The sequence below is a fragment of the Pan troglodytes genome, chromosome 4 (assembly GCF_028858775.2).
Source record: "Pan troglodytes isolate AG18354 chromosome 4, NHGRI_mPanTro3-v2.0_pri, whole genome shotgun sequence".
Classification (NCBI taxonomy): domain Eukaryota; kingdom Metazoa; phylum Chordata; class Mammalia; order Primates; family Hominidae; genus Pan; species Pan troglodytes.
In genome coordinates this window covers 75,271,253-75,288,951 of record NC_072402.2, presented here as the reverse complement: position 1 = coordinate 75,288,951, position 17,699 = coordinate 75,271,253, and the positions used below count along the sequence as shown (strand labels likewise).

At 38.9% G+C, this 17,699-nt stretch overlaps 2 protein-coding genes across 3 annotated transcripts in view; one reads left to right on the top strand and one right to left on the bottom strand.

Moving 5' to 3' along the window:
• Nucleotides 1–17,699, top strand: part of WDR70 (WD repeat domain 70) — a 365,950-nt gene that overhangs the window by 120,593 nt on the left and 227,658 nt on the right. For both annotated transcript variants that reach the window (XM_054684042.2, NM_001280169.1), the window contains 1 exon segment: nt 11,659–11,735. In XM_054684042.2, coding sequence (XP_054540017.1) covers nt 11,659–11,735 — 77 coding nt within the window.
• On the bottom strand, nt 632–5,245 carry LOC129144085 (BTB/POZ domain-containing protein KCTD9-like). The gene has a single exon (XM_054685095.2). The coding sequence runs from the start codon at nt 2,023–2,025 to the stop codon at nt 1,369–1,371; it is 657 nt and encodes a 218-aa protein (XP_054541070.1). The 5' UTR covers nt 2,026–5,245; the 3' UTR covers nt 632–1,368.

Genomic DNA, 17,699 nt, shown 5'->3' with positions numbered 1-17,699 from the left:
GAATTCAGAACCCATTTGGACACAGCTAGTATCCCTGTTCTTGGGGTAGATATAAGGACACCAGGTCATTGGTAGGCAGGTACAGGCCCTTCCTCTGCTGCTGCAGAGAGATAATGACTCAAGAAAATTGGGCTGAAATTTGTTTTAAAAAAACCCAAAAAATATAAGTAAAAGAATCACAGGTGCTGACTGATTGGTATTACATTTTAGATCAGCCAAATGCCTTTATTTTTACTTTATATATATTTACTGGTGGCTGTAATCAAATGTCTGTCTAAAATTCCTCATTACCCACTGTAGGGTTCTAGCTTCAATATATTACATTGTCTTTTATCAGGCAACTCTGCCATATTCACTCATATTGTATAAGCTTTGATTGCAGTAGATCTGGATTTAATATCGATTTCTAAGCTGGCCTTACGTAAATTATTTGGTATTTGAATTAAATGAATATTAATGATGTACCTTGGTTTTTTGGTTTTGAAGTATCTTCCTATGCCTGTGCCGATCGTATGGGAAAACGAGGCTAATAGTGTAAATAGATAGAATTGCTTGGTCTGGTATTGAGTGGAACTTGCCTCTGGTATTGAGTGGAACCCCCCTACCCCATTCAAAAAGCAGCAATATCTAGTTTCCGTATACCTATTAATGAGTGCTTTTCTGTTAAAAATCAGAATATGGAAAAAAAGTCAGTTTTTTCCCTTATGCACCGCTGAGAGCAAGCATAATTCTCTCAATGTTTTTTAAAAATTTCCTTACAGTGTTACTTCTTCTAGACAACTGAGTGGGTGGAGAAAGAAAAGTGATAAGGAAAATGTTTTCATCTTGTACATCTTCCTCTAGCCCCTAAAATTCTCATCTGACATTTTGCGACATGTATAGTGGTGTCAGCATCTCTTCAAATGTAGCTCCCTTCACGTTGGACCCTCTCAAGTTGGCTTCTTGAAGATCACACCCAGACAGATCACAGTTCTCTAAATTGGTTCCTGCCAGAGTTGCTCCTCTGAGGTTACAATTCTTCAACTTTGCATTTTTTAAGGTAGCCACTCTCAGGTTAATTCCTGTCATCTGACTTCCTTCCATATCCACACCTTTCAGATTAGCACCTTCTAAATTGGCTTTAAGACCAGAAAGATCCTCAAAATTACACAGTTTCAGGGATGCTCCTTCTGCATTAGAACAGAGCATCTTGACTCCCTGGAGATTTGCACAGTCAAGCACTGATCCAGAGAGATCACCTCATTCAAGATTTGCACAGTAAAGATTTGCATGTGCAAGATTGCAGCGGCTTAAATTGGCCATTTTGAAGTTAATGTATTGAAGGTCCTAACGAGAAACATCAGCACCACTGAAGTTCAAACTCTGGTATCACAGTTCTGACTTGGTTGGAGTTGCTACCAAAAATCGGACAAATTCCTTTCGAGATATTGGTGAATGATCCTCTGGTGATTGAGAATTCTTTATTGCCACTTCTAGGTGTTCAATCAGTGAGTCAATACCAAAAAATCTTGCTTCTTCTAACACACCCAATAAATTAATGCCATCATTTACAATGAGCTGTCCATGACACAAGTAGTTCAAAGTGGGTTCAAAGTACTCAGGACTTTGGTCAATTAAGAAGGCTCCTCTATGATCTTGCTTATTTCCCCAGACACCTCTGTTCTTAAGCATGTGGGCCAGCATACTGTCAGGTTCTTTATTCGCTAAAGTGCTCCGTGTAGTTGTAAAGTACCTCCCTGCAGCATTTAATGTTAGCCATTCTGTGTGGAATCCTAACAATCCTTCAGGAGGCTTAGAATCTGTCTGAAGATCAATAAATGGCTCTCCCTCACACACAAGTAAAACATCATCATCCCTGATCAAAGCAATATCATCAGTCAGTCCACCTTTCTCATTATACACACTGGTGGCTTTTATGCTGAGTTTACTGCTGGCCACAGAAAGCAAATCAGATAAAGTTCCATATACAGCAACCACCTTTCCATTCTTGGGGCTGCTGTTCAGGAATAGGGTCACCCGCCTCATTGCGCTGCCCCCGGTGGGTCCTGAGTGAGCCACCACCCTCCCACTTGGTCCTCCTCGCACCTTTTTCTCTTCCCACCTTTCCCTTCCCTCCACCCACTTGGATTCACCTCCCTTTGCCACCTTCCTGCCCTTGGGGACACACACACACAGGCACTCTGTCCCACACCCAGGGCTCGGCCGGTTTTCCTACTACTACAGCTTTTAAATATTTCTTACATATTAACAAACTTAAACTTAAATTTGGTAGGATGCTTTCCAACTTTTTTTTTTCTTTTTAAAAATGGCTTTGACTATTCTAATTTCTTTACTTTTTCATGTAAATTTTAGAAGCACCCTGTCTATATCTACAAATAATCTTGTTAGAATTATTTTGTGGATACATTCTTTTTGTACATATTTATGGGGTACATGTGATATTTTGTTGTATACAGAGAATATGTAATCAAGTTCAGGTATTTGAGGTATCCATCACCTTGAACATTTATTGTTTCTATGTGCTGGGAAGATTTCTAGTTCTCCCTTCTAGCTATTTTAGAATATGTGAGACATTGTTATTAATTGTAGTCACCCTACTGTGCTGTCAAACATGAGAACTTATTCCTTCTAATTGTATGTTTGAACCTATCAACTGATTTCTCTTTATCTTCCCCCCTCCCCTGCACTTCTTAGACACTGGTAACTATCATTCTACGTCTCTACTTCCACAAGATCACCCTGTTGGGATTTTCTTTGGAATTATATTGAGTCTAAAGATCAATTTGGAGAATTGATGTTTTTAGTATATTGAGGTTTCTGATTCATCAGCACAGTATATCTCCCCACTTATTTAGGCCTTCTGTTTCTTTCGTGTACATTTTATAGTATATCAACATAGGGATCCTGATTATATTAGATTTGTACCTAAGCATTTTGTTTTTTTGAGTTATTACAAATAGGACTTTAAAATATTTTTTGGTTTCTAACTGTCATTGGTAGTGCATAGAAATTTTATTGATTTTTTTGAATGTTGTTTTTTTATAGATTCCTTGGGATTTTCTACATAAATGGTCATTGTGTCTTGGAATGAATGTTTTATTTCTCCTTTTACAATCCGAATGCCTTTTATTTTTTTTCTTGCCTTATTGTACTTAACTAGGGCTTCCAGATTGACATTGAATGTGAATGTGGTGGGGTCAGGCATCTTTGCTTAAAACCTGACATTTAGAGAAAATATTTGGTCTTTTACCATTAAATATGTAGTTAACTGTAGGTTTTTTGTACGTACCTATTATGGACTGAATGTTTGTGTCCCCCCCGAATATGTATATTGAAGCCATCACCTCCAATGTTATAGTATTAGGAGGTGGGGGCCTTTGGGAGGTAATTAGGTTTAGGTGAGGTCATGAGGGTGGATTCTCTATGATGCGATTAGTGCCCTTCTGAAAGAAAGGAATAGATACCAGAGCTTTCTGTCTCCTGACCGTATGAAGATATAGGAGAAGATGGCCCATCTGCAAGCCAGGAAGGGATCCCTCACCAACTTCCAGAATTATGAGAAATAAATGTATGGTGGTTAAGCCACCCAGTCTATGGTCTTTTGTTATAGCAGCCCTAGCTGACTGAGACAATATGCTTTATCAAGTTGAGTAAGTTGTTTTCTGTCACTGATTGGCTGAGAGTTTTTTTTATCATGAATGGCTATTGAGTTTTGTCAAATGCCTTTTCTGAATTTTTTATCTTATTATGTTAATGTGGTTAATTACATTGATTTTTGATTGTTAAACCAGACTTGTATTCTTGGAACAAAGCCTTCTTGGTTGCAATGTACTATTCCTTTTAGATACTAGTTTAACATTTTTTCAAAGATCTTAGCTTTTATGTTGATGAGGGATGTTGTTTTGTAGCTTTCTTATGTCATATTGTACTTGATTTTGGTATCAGGGTGATGGTAGCTTCATAAAATGAATTTGGAAGTGTACTATCCAATTCTGTTTTGGGGAAACTGTTGTGAAAAAGTAATGTTACGTCTTCCTCAAATGTTTGGTAGAGTTTGCCAGTATAGCCAACTGGGCTGGGGTTTTCTTTTCTGTTTTTGAAAGCTTTTAACTATGAATTCAGTATGTTTAGTGGATATAGGACTATTCGAGTTCTTCCTTCCTTTAAGTTACCAAATTTATGTGCATAAGATTATTATAATAGTAATATTTCTTTGGGATCAGTACGGATATATCTCCTAATTTTCCCTGAATTGGTGGTAATTTGTGTCTTCTCTCTCTTTCTCTCCTTTTCTTGTTCTGGCTAAAAGTTTATCAACTTTATTGATTTATTTTCTCCTACTTGCCTTCTTTTTCTAATATTTTAAGATGGATGCTTTAATTATTAATTTGAGACTTTTCTTATTTTCTAATAGAAATGCTCTAAGCATTTCTTTAACTGTGTCCCACAACTTTCAGATGTTATATTTTCATTTTTATTCAGTTCACTTGGGATTACCTTTTTGACCCATGGGTTATTAGTGTGGTGTTTAAATATACAAGTATTTGAGACTTTTTTCTTACTGGCTTCTAATTTAATTCTCTTATGATCTAGAAACATACTTAAAAAAAAAAAATTCTGGCCTCAAGTGATCCTCCCACCTCAGCCTCCCAAAGTACTGGGATTGTAGGCATGAGCCATCACACCCAGCCCTTGGAAACATACTTTGAATAATTTTAATTTTTAAAATATCTGATGAAGTGTGTTTTGTTACTTAGAATATGATTTTAGTGAATTTTCTGTGTGCACTTGTAAGGAATGTGTACTCACTTGTCAACACTTAGTGCTGCTCTCTAGTCAAAGCCACTGTCGATCTTCGCATGACTCACATTAACATCTTCCCAGTTGGACCTATAAATTCTTTTTTTTTCTCGTTTTTCAACAGGCTGTTCTTCACTGAGCAGCCCTATAGATTCTTTTTTTTTTTTTTTTTAAACAGACTTTCCTTCACTGGGCAACCAGAATATTTTTTAAAAAGTACTTAGTTTCTAGCCTGTGCAGTATAGCAGAAACCACATCTCTATAACAAATAAAAAATCAGCTGGGTGTAGCAGTGCTTGCCTTGTAGTCCCAACTACTTGGGAGGGTGAGGTGGGAGGATCTCTTGAATTCAGGAGGTTGAGGCTGCAGTGAGCTGTGGTGGTCGCACCATTGCACTTGAGCCTCAGCAACAGAGTGAGACCCTCATCTGTAAACAAACATTCCCCCCCCCAAAAAAATAAAATTATTTATTTTGGTATAATTTTAAACTTAAAGAATAGCTGTAAATTAAAAGGGGCGTAAAGCTTCTTTATACTTCTTTTTCAGATTTACCAATTGCTAACATTTTGTCTCATTGCTTTATTTTCACCTTACCCCTTCCTTCCTTTTCCCTCCTCCATCCCTCCCTCAACTAACACAAACTAACCCACCTTCCTATCCCACCTGTATATACACACTCATATATATATGCATATGCATATAAATTACATATATGTGTGTTTAGTTTTCAGCTTTTGAAAGTAAGTTGTAAACGTCATGCTCTTTTACTCCTAAATTCTTCAGTGAGGTGTTCCTAATAACAATGCATTTTCATACATAATCATAATTTTCTTTTTTAAGAGACAGGGTCTTGCTTTGATGCCCAGGCTGGATTAGAATCCCTGGGCTCAAGCAATCCTTCTGCCTCAGCCTCCCTAGTAGCTGGGACTACCAGGCACAAGTTACCATGCCTGGTGGATAGCCATGAATTTAACATTGATAACGTATTATTATCTAAATCACATTCCACATTCATGTTTCACTGATTATCTCAACAATCTGTATAATGATTTTTTCACCAGTTCCAGGCTCTGATCAAGATCACACATTGTATATAGTCATCATATCTGTTGTCTCCTTTAATTGGGAATGGCTTCTCTGCATTATTTGGTCTTTATTTTTCCTTGACATTTTTTGAGGACTGCAGGTCAGTGATTTGATAAAATATAGAATTTGATTTTACCTCATAGTTTGAATTAGGTTATGCATTTTTAGAAGGACTATGACAGAAATGATATGGTGTCCTCCTTTCTTCATCATACCAGGAAGTATGTGATGTCAGCTTCAGTTTGTCCTTGCATTGGTGATGTTAACCTAGATCACTTGTTTAAGGTGGTGTCTACCAGGTTTTTCCACTATAAAGTTACTGTCTTCTCATTGCAATTACTAAGTAATTTGCAGGGAGATTTTGAGGCTTTGTAAATATTCATTTTCAAACTTTTCTCCACAATTTTAGCATCTATTGATGATTCTTTCCTGAATCAGTTATTACTGTGATGATTGCAAAATGATGATCTTTTAACTCCATCATTCATTTTATGTTTATCAGTTGCATTCTACTAAAAGGAAGAGCTTTGTTTGTTTGTATATTTATTATATTAGTATACACTCAATGGTCCTTGTTTTAGTGAATGGTTTATAATTCGTTACTATCATTATTTATTTTGATGCCCTAACTATTCCAGATTTAGCCAGCAGAAGGCTCTTCAACATGTGCTTTATCCTTTTAACATGTCTCCATCATCTTTGTAGTACTTTCTTTTTTTTTAAAAATACAACAAAATGTTCCACGTTCATCTTGCTCGTTTCCTACCCCATCTCTATAATCAATAATTTTTGCAAGAAGCCCTGGTTCCTTTTAAGGAGAGGTGATTGTTAGAGACCAGGATCTCTGTGTTAGTTTTGCTGGAATATATTACTTCTAGACATTCTTAACATACAGAATTAGAGAATAACTAACACATATATACATATACAACAATTTTATCTACCTATTAAAAATCATGAGTTCACATTGATACCCTTAATTTCTGTTTAACATCAGAGAGTTCATTCTAGTCTTCCGCCTTTTCACTTTTGTAACTATCTTCTCCAACAGGGCTAAACCTTACTCCAGTTGTCCCCAGCACATTTCCTCCTTGGCTTAGTTCTTCATTATATTGAAGGCAGTTTCAGAATTGCTAATGTATACCACTGCAAAAAAGAAACAAATGTATTAATTAGAATTCAATATTTATTTACAGTTCTTTTGGTCTTAGACTGAGAATATGTACTAGGTTCCTGGGCTATTTTAACTAATTACTACAAACTTGGTGGCTGAAAACAACAGAAATTTATTCTTTTACTATTACAGAGGCCAGAAGGCTGAAATCAAGGTGTTGGCAAGAATGTTGGCTCTAGGCAAGAATGCCCTTTCTTGCCTTTTTCAGCTTCTGGTGACTCGGGGTATTCCTTGGCTTGTGGCTATATAACTCCATTCTCTGCCTCTGTCTTTACATAGCCTTCTCTTTTTGTCTTTTTCTCTTCTCTTTTCTTCTTTAAAAAAAAATTTTTTTTTTCTTGAAACAGGGTCTCATAATGTTGCCCAGGCTGGAGTGTAGTGGTGTGATCTCAGTTCACTGCAGTCTCCATCTCCTGGGCTCAAGCCATCCTCCACCTCAGCCTCCCAAATAACTGGGACTACAGGCACCTGCCACCACACGTGGCTAATTTTTGTATTTTTTGTAGAGATGGGGTTTAGCCATCTTGCCTAGGCTGGTCTCTAACTGAGCTCAAGTGATCTGCCTGCCTTGGCCTCCCAAAGTGTTGAGATTACAGGTGTGAGCCACCACGCCCAGCCCTCTTCTATCTCTTATAAGGACATTTGCTATTGGATTTAGAGCCTGCACAGAATTGCATCTAGATTTTTTTTTTTTTTTGAGACAGGGTCTTGCTCTCTTGCCCATGCTGAAGTGCAGTGGTGTAATAATGGCTCACTGCAGCCTCGACCTCTTGGGCCCAAGAGAACCTTCCATCTCAGCCTTCCGAGTAGCTGTGACTACCGTTGTGTGCCACCATGCCTGGATAATTTTTTTTCTTTTTTTTGTAGAGATGGGGTTTTGCCATGTTGCCCAGGCTGGTCTCGAACTCCTGAGCTCAAGCGATCCGCCTGTCTTGGCCTCCCAAAGAGCTGGGATTACTGGCATGTGGCACCGCACCCAGCCGAGATTCTTAATTATATCTGCAAATAACCTTTCCCAAAATAAGGTCATGTTTACATGTTCTTGGGATTAGAATATGGACATATCTTTTTGGGGGCCATCAACCCACTTACAGGGTAGATAGTTATCTGGGGTATTCCCTTCTGTTTATTCTTTCAGTATATGTGTTACTAATTTGAAATGTAAGGTTGATTTGTTCCTGTTTATATTCAATTTTTGGTTGTCCCATCCTTATTTTTTTGTGTGAATATGTAAAATGTTAACACTGTTCCAAAAGTCAAAAAATGAACAAAGAATCACAAACTATGATGGCTATTATTAAGGAAATGCACAGGTACTAAGGTAAAGAACAATGTGGTGGGCCATGTTTTCTTACATAGAGGACCAGGGAATACTTATTTGAGCAAGTGGCATGTAAACTGAGAGTGAAATAATGAGAAGGAGCCAGTCATGAGAAAGTGGAAAAAAGAGCTTTCCAGCGTAGGGAAAGCATATAAGAAGGCCCTGATATGGAGCAGAGCTAAGCATATTGGAGGAACTGAAAGGAAGGAAGTGGCTGGTATGTGTTGGGCATGAGGGAACACAAAATAAGTGAAGATGGAAGGAACATGGAGCCAGAAAATAAAATTCGTTGTGGACTGTGTATATTAGGGTTCCCTAGAGGGACAGAACTAATGGAATATACATACAGGGGAGTTGATCAAGTATTAACTCACATGATCACAAGGTCCCACAATAGGCTGTATGCAAGCTGAGGAGCAAGGAAGGTAGTCTGCACCAAAACTGAAGAACTTGGAGTCCGATGTTTGAGGGCAGGAAACATCCAGCATGGGAGAAAGACGTAGGCTGGGAGGCTAGGCCAGTCTCTCATTTCACATTTTTCTGCCTGCTTATATTCTAGCCGAGCTGGCAGCTGATCAGATTGTGCCCACCCAGAGTAAGGGTGGGTCTGCCTTTCCCAGCCCACTGACTCAAATGTTAATCTCCTTTGGCAACACCCTCACAGACACACCCAGGATCAATACTTTGTGTCCTTCAATCCAATCAAGTTGACACTCATTATTAACCATCACACTGTATAAGAGGTTATAAAGCCAGTAAAAGGTTAAGTGGCATTTTAATTTAATTAAATTGATCAGTTTATTTATTTTGAGATGGTGTCTGACACTGTCACCTAGGCTGGAGTATACTGGTGCAGTTGTAGCTCACTGTAGCCTCCAACTCCTGGGTTCAAGGGATCCTCCCACTTTAGTCTTCTAAGTAGCTGGAACTATAGATGTCTATCCCATACTCAGCTAAGTTTTTATTTTTAGTTTTTGTAGAGACAGGATCTCACTCTGTTGCCCAGGCTGATCTCAAACTGCAGACCTTAAGTGATTGTTCTGCCTCAGCCTCCCAGAAGTGCTGGGATTATAGTTGTGAGCCACTGTGCCGACATTATGGCATATTTAGAACTACATATATATATATGTATGTTTATGTATTTTTTTTTCCATTAACTTTTATTTTAAGTTCTAGGGTGCATGTGCAGGATATACAGGTTTGTTATATAGGTAAATGTGTGTCATGGTGATTTGCTGCACAGATCAACCCGTCACCTAGGTATTAAGCCCAGCATCCATTAGCTGTTCTTCCTGATGTTCTCCTTCCTTCCACCCCGCACCCCCGAGAGGCCCCAGTTCGTGCTGTTCCCCCGACAGTGTGTCCATGTGTTCTTATCGTTCAGCTCCCACTTATAAGTGAGAACATGCAGTGTTTGGTTTTCTGTTCCTACGTTAGAACTATATTTTTAAGGGATTATACTGATTGCTATGTAGAGCACATGAGGTAAAATGAAAGCAGAGGTGGGCGCAGTGGCTCACTCCTGTAATCCCAGCACTTTGGGAGGTGAGGCGAGCGGATCACTTGATCCCAGGAGTTCAAAACCAGCCTGGGCAACATGGTGAGACCCCGTCTCTACGAAAAATACAAAAATTAGCCAGGCATGGTGGCTCATGCCTGTAATCCCAGTCACTTGGGAGGCTGAGGCAGGAGGATCACTTGAGCCTGGGAGGCCAAGGCTACAGTAAGCTGTGAACATGCCACTGTACCTCAGCCTAGGTGACTGAGTGAGACCCCTGTCTCAAGAAAAAAAAAAAAAAGAAAAAGCAGAGAGACTAATAACAAACCTGTTACAGTACATATTAACTGATATAGAAGCATGAGAGAATGTTGTGAGAGAATAAGTGATAGTGATGAAAAAGAGAAAAGTGAATAGATTTTAGAAAGTGAATAGAAATAGAATGTATTTTGGATAGAATTGTCAAGAATAGCTGGTGGATTGAATCTGTGTAGATAGAAGGTTTTAGGACTATGGTTATGGGAATATTTAAGAACAACTCTCACGTTTTTAGCTTGAGCTACTAGGAAAGAAACTGATTGAAAATAAAGTGGGCAGAAAGAATCAAGATTTTCCCTGTACCTGTTGTGTTCGAGATGCCTATGATATGCAGATAGAAATGTCAAGTAGATAGTTGGATGTACAAGCCTTGAGTTCAGGGGTGGAAAATGAGATCTCAGACTTGCCGTCTAGTCCTTCCAGGTATTGGTTCAATTCATGCCTCCCACATGGCTAAGAGTCTCCACCTCCCCTCATTTGTATTCCGTAAACATGAACAGAATGTCAGGCCTTGGCCAGATACTATTTGAGGCATTGTAGACAACTTTGGCTGAAGATGATCTCCAGGCCTATGTATCTTTTCAGAGAGTTACTGTTATTTTTCTTGTAAGTCACTTAAATATGTACATTTTACTTCTTTAATCATAGTTTTATTTTGAACTGTGTCAGAGTAAGAGATACTGCAGTTATTATACTAAAAAAGACCAGGCTCTTTTCTATCCCACGTAAATCTGACTTGCTGTATGAGACCACTCTAGCTGACTTTACTGCCTAAGAGGGAATTATGCATTTGTGTATATGTGTGTGTTTATGTTTGCTATGTACTCTAGTTGATTTGGTGTATATGTCAGTTTACATATATCAGCATCACATTGTTTTAATTATAGTGTTTTTATATTCTCTATACTTAATGGAGCTAATTTTCCTCAATCATTTAAAATATATTCTTCCTTTTCTCACATACTTATTTTTACAGAGGCATTGTAGAATCAAGGTTGTTGACACATTTTTAGGAAATATGGATTTCCCTTCCAATCTCTTGCCTTCACCTTGCTTATTTGTAAATGCTTTCTATTCTTGATTCTCTTCCATTGAAGAAAGGAGTTATGATCTTTGAAGAAGGACCTGTCTTTCTTATTTTGGCTTTACCTTTCTTTTTTTCTTCTAAAGAAAGGATGTCATTTTCCTCTCCATTTCCCACCTTACTAAGCACCTGTTACATACAAGCACTGAGTTAATTCCTGAGGTGGGCACAGGGTGGTACACAAAGAGTTAAAGTGAAATAAATGAAACATGTTATGAGAGAAAATTGGGATAAAATAATATGGGTTTATAATTAAAATGGTGCCCTTTTGGGGGAACTAAACATTTTTACATTTAAAAATGACATGTCAGTTTCTAGTCAGTTTATTTTTTACCTTTTTAAAACATCTTTTTTTCCCCTTTGTCTTTATTTTTAAGGGTCATACAGCAATGCTTCATACTGGCTCATGGCATCCCAAAATAAAGGGAGAATTTATGACTTGCTCAAATGATGCGTGAGTATTGTTGATAATTCATCTAATACATTCATATCTTTAGGTATTTTATTTAACATTTGGATTGTTACAATCTTGGCAGTAATGTAGTAAGTGGAATATTAGGAATTCTTATTTTATATATATATATATATATATTTTTTTTTTTTTTTTTAAGGGGGAGTCTTGCTCTGTTGCCCAGGCTGGAGTGCAGTGGTACGATCTTGGCTCACTGCAACCTCCAGCTCCTGGGTTCAAGTGATTCTCCTGCCTCAGCCTCCCAGGTAGCTGAGATTACAGATGCCCCACCACCACACCCGGCTAATTTTTGTATTTTAGTAGAGACGGGGTTTCATCATGTTGGTCAGGTTGGTCTCGAACTCCTGACCTCAAATGATCTGCCTGCCTCAGCCTCCCAAAGTGCTGAGACTACAGGTGTGAACCATTGTGCCTGGCCTATATATTCTTGTTCTTTACTTTGATTTTATCTGATAGTGTAGTATTTGATTAAACAAAAATAGACACTATGAAAACGAGAGTGGTATAAATTCCTGTAGAGTTTATTAAGGTTGGATCAGATTGATGCTATTAAGTGGACTCAAAGGACTTTGAAGTTGTGACTAATTATTACTTTGTATAATAAAGGCTTATTTCCATCTGAGTCTAATAGCTAACATAAGCTTATTGGCTAAGATTGATTTTGAAAGGAATAACTGAGGAAATTGATTAAATTTGTGTATGTCAGTTCATACATACCAGCATCACTTTGAAGCAAATTAATTAAATTTCCTTGGTTATTAAATTTTTTTTTTTTTTTGAGATGGAGTTTCGCTCTTGTTGCCTAGGCTGGAGTGCAGTGGCACGATCTCAGCTCACTGCAACCTCCACCTCCTAGGTTCAAATGATTCTCCTACTTCAGCCTCCCAAGTAGCTGGAATTACAGGCATGCATCACCACACCAGGCTAATTTTGTATTTTTAGTAGAGATGGGGTTTCACCATGTTGGCCAGGCTGGTCTCGAACTCCTGACCTCAGGTGATCCACCTGCCTCGGCCTCCCAAAGTGCTGGGATTATAGGCATGAGCCTATAATTTAGAGCACCAGACCCTAAAATTTTTTTATTTTAATTTTTGTGAGTATACAGTAGGTATATATATTTATGGGGTATGTGAGATATTTTGATACAGCCATGCAATGCATAATAATCACATCATGTAAAATGGGTATCCATCTCCTCCCTTCGTGTTACAAACAATCCAATTAAACTCTTAGTTATTTTATTTTTATTTATTATATTATTTTTTATTATATTATTATATATTATTTATTTATTATATTATTTATTTTATTTATTATATTATTTATTTTTTTGAGATGGAGTTCCACTCTTGTCACCCTGGCTGGAGTGCAGGCTCACTGCACCCTCCAACTCCCAGGTTCAAGTGATTCTCCTGCCTTGGCTTCCCAAAGAGCTGGGATTACCGGTGCTTGCCACCATGCCCAGCTAATTTTTATATTTTTAGTAGAGATGGGGTTTTATCATGTTGCATAGGCTGGTCACGAACTCCTGAACTCAGGTGATCCACCCACTTTGGCCTCCCAAAGTGCTGGGATTATAGACATGAGCCACTGCGCCCAGCCTCTTTTAGTTATTTTAAAATGTACAGTTATATTATTATTGACTATAGTCACTCTGTTATGCTATCAAATATTAGGCCTTATTCATTCTTTCTGTTTTTTTTTTTTTAACCCATTAACCATCCTTAACTCATTCCCATACTCCGCTACCCTCTTCAGCGTCTGGTAACCATCGTTCTTCTCTCTGTGTTCATGAGTTCCATTGTTTTGATTTTTAGATCTCACAAATAAGTGAGAACATGCAATGGTTGTCTGCGTGTCTGGCTTATTTCATTTAATGTAATGATCTCCAGCTCCATTAATGTTGTTATAAGTTACTGGATCTCATTCTTTTTTCATGGCCGAATAGTACTCCATTGTATATATGTACCACATTTTCTTTATCCATTTATCTGTTGATGGATGCTTAGTTTGCTTCTGAATTTTGGCTATTGCAAACAGTGCTGCAACCAACGTGGGAGCACAGATATCTTTTTTTTTTTTTTTTAGTATTTATTGATCATTCTTGGGTGTTTCTCGGAGAGGGGGATGTGGCAGGGTCATAGGATAATAGTGGAGAGAAGGTCAGCAGATAAACACATGAACAAAGTTCTCTGGTTTTCCTAGGCAGAGGTCCCTGCAGCCTTCCCGTGGTGTTTGTGTCCCTGGGTACTTGAGATTAGGGAGTGGTGATGACTCTTAACAAGCATGCTGCCTTCAAGCATCTGTTTAACAAAGCATATCTTGCACCACCCTTAATCCATTTAACCCTGAGTTGACATAGCACATGTTTCATTGAGCACGGGGTTGGGGGTAAGGTTATAGATTAACAGCATCCCAAGGCAGAAGAATTTTTCTTAGTACAGAACAAAATGGAGTCTCCTATGTCTACTTCTTTCTACATAGACACAGTAACAATCTGATCTGTCTTTCTTTTCCCCACATTTCCCCCTTTTCTTTTCGACAAAACTGCCATCGTCATCATGGCCCATTCTCGATGGTCGCTGTCTCTTCGGAGCTGTTGGGTACACCTCCCAGATGGGGCAGCCGGGCAGAGGCGCTCCCCACTTCCCAGACGGGGTGGCCGGGCAGAGGCACTCCTCACATCCCAGATGATGGGCGGCCGGGCAGAGGCGCTCCTCACTTCCCAGACGATGGGCGGGTGGGCAGAGATGCTCCTCACTTCCCAGACGGGGCGGCCGGGCGGAGGCGCTCCTCACTTCCCAGACGGGGCGGCCGGGCGGAGGTGCTCCTCACTTCCCAGACGGGGCTGCCGGGCGGAGGCGCTCCCCACTTCCCAGACGATGGGCCGCCGGGCAGAGGCGCTCCTCACTTCCCAGACGATGGGCGGGCGGGCAGAGACGCTCCTCACTTCCCAGACGGGGCGGCCGGGCGGAGGCGCTCCTCACTTCCCAGACGGGGCGGCCGGGCGGAGGTGCTCCTCACTTCCCAGACGGGGCGGCCGGGTGGAGGCGCTCCCCACTTCCCAGACGATGGGCCGCCGGGCAGAGGCGCTCCTCACATCCCAGACGGGGCGGCCGGGCGGAGGCGCTCCTCACTTCCCAGACGATGGGCGGACGGGCAGAGGCGCTCCTCACCTCCCAGACGGGGCGGCTGGGCAGAGAGAGCACAGATATCTTTTCGATGTACTGATTTCCTTTGTTTTGGATATATACCCAGCAGTGAGTTCGCTAAATCATATGGTAGCTCTATTTTTAGGTTTTTGAGGACCCTCCAAACTGTTCTTCATAATGGTTTTACTAATTTACATTTTCACCAACAGCGTATGAGGGTCCCTTTTTCTCCACATCCTTGCCAGTGATTAAATAGTTAAGATTCTTTTGCATTTGTATCTGCTCATCCATGACTCAAGAATATTATAGAATATTTGAGCAGCTTTTCCCTCTATTGTGATATTATATGATTCATTTTAGTATTAAAAGTAGTTCACAGGAATGCACTTCGTATGGTTACATAGAAAATTACAATAAAAAATCTTGAAAGTTAAAAAAATAGGTGGTATTATTTAGGTGAATCATTAGTTAAATAAGAACTTTTTTATTCTTAGGTTATTTTGTCTTTCATCTTTCAACTTTCTGATACTTAAATTCACCTTGTTAACATTCACAGTTGCTGTTCATATTCTTAGATACTTTATGTTTTCTGAAATATATCTTTAGAAGACAAATGACATAATTTCACTTTCATAGAGGAATTTAAAAAATTAATTTGATCTAAAAGAAACTGAAGTTTGTCAATCTATACAAATAAGAATGTGACTAAAATAAAATAAATATATTTTAGTAAAATTTCTGGTAAATCAGATTATGTAGTGTTAATTTCTTTTCCTATCTTAGTCTTTGCAGCTGCATAATTACTTTTCCAAATAGTTAAGGTATATTTGTTTAAAGTTATGTTTCTTATTTCAGCATTAGGGAATGAACTTTATCAGCAATCTAAATTAATAATATAACATGACTAGGTAAGGTTTATTCTAGGATGTGAGGATATTTTACCACCAGGATATTTCAGTATACTTCATTGCTGAATGAATGAAAGGTTAAAATCATGTGATTTTATTATATGATAAAGTGGACATTTGATAGAATTTAGTCTTTCCCAGTAAAAGTTCTAAGTAAAATACAGATAGGAAGAAATTACCTAAATCTGATAAAAATTAGTTACTAAAATTTAAAGTAAATATTGCATTAAATATTGGAGTACTGAAGCTACTTGCGTTTAAATAGGAAACAAGACAGTCCCATAACTACTTTGAGACTTATGCAGGAGAGACTTTATGCAGTGTCTTAAGAAAATGAATAATTGATACTAATGTTAGAAGAAAACAAATACACTATTGGACCACAGAGGACTTGGGCTATTCTGGTTAAAACTTAACCACAGAGGACCTGGGCTATTCTGGTTAAAACTTAACCACAGAGGACCTTGGCTATTCTGGTTAGAACTTAAGTTGAATAGAGCAGTTGGGAAAAACACTTTGTTCTCAAAACTGTTGGATCAGTGTGAATGGTGGGCTCTCATAGTTGATAATGTTTTAACTTTTATGAGCACTACAGCAGCCTTTCCCAAATAGATTTCCAGGCTGTGTAAATTAGAAGTTTGACAAAAGGCATTCTGTGGTCAAATAAATTTGAGAAGCTTTGAATGTTATATTCCAAGACCAGTGATACACAATAAACACTTAAAAGTTTTTAAAAATAATTTTTAACAACTTTTTTATTTCAGTAGGTTTTTGGGGGACAAGTGGTATTTGATTACATGAATAAGTTCTGCAGTGATGATTTCTAAGATTTTGGTGCACCCATTATCTGACCAGATTACACTGTACCCAATGGGTAGTCTTTTATCTCTCACCACTCGCCACCGTTTCCCCCAAGTCCCCAAAGTCCAGTGTATCATTCTTATGCCTTTGTGTTCTCATTGCTTAGCTCCCACATGTGAGTGAGAAGATGCGATGTTTGGTTTTCCATTCCTGAGTTACTTCACTTAGAATAATAGTCTCCAATTCCATCCAGGTTGCTATGAATACAATTATTTTGTTCCTTTTTGTGGCTGAGTAGTAGTCCAAGTATACACACACACACACACACACACACACACACACACACACACACCCCACATGTTCTTTATCAACTTGTTGATTGATGGGCATTTGGGCTGGTTCCATGTTTTTGCAATTGCAAATTGTGACCCTGTAAACATGTGTGTTCAAGTATCTTTTTTGCATAATGACTTCTTTTCCTCTGGATAGACACCTGTAGATCCAGTGGGATTGCTGGATCAAACGGTACGTCTACTTTTAGTTCTTTAAGTAATCTTCATACTTTGGTTGTGGTAGTTTACATTCCCGCAAACAGTGTGAAGATTGTAAGTGTTGCATTTTCACTGCATCCCCACCAACATCTATTATTTTTTGATTTTTTTATTATGGCCATTATTACAGGAGTGAAGGTGGTATCGCATTGTGGTTTTTATTTGCATTTCCCTGATCATTAGTGATGGTGAGCATTTTTCCATTTGCTTTTTGGCCATTTATATATCTTCTTTTAAGAATTGTCTATTTTGGCTGGGCATGGTGGCTCATGGCTGTAATCCCAGCATTTTGGGAGGCTGAGGCGGGCGGATCATGAGGTCAGGAAATGAGACCATCCTAGTTAACACGGTGAAACCCTGTCTCTATGAAAAACACAAAAAATTAGCTGGGCATGGTGGCATGCACCTATAGTCCCAGCTACCTGTGAGGCTGAGGCAGAAGAATCACTTGAACCCAGGAGGTGGAGGTTGCAGTGAGCCAAGATCGCACCACTGCATTCCAGCCTGGGCGATGGAGTGAGACTCTGTCTCAAA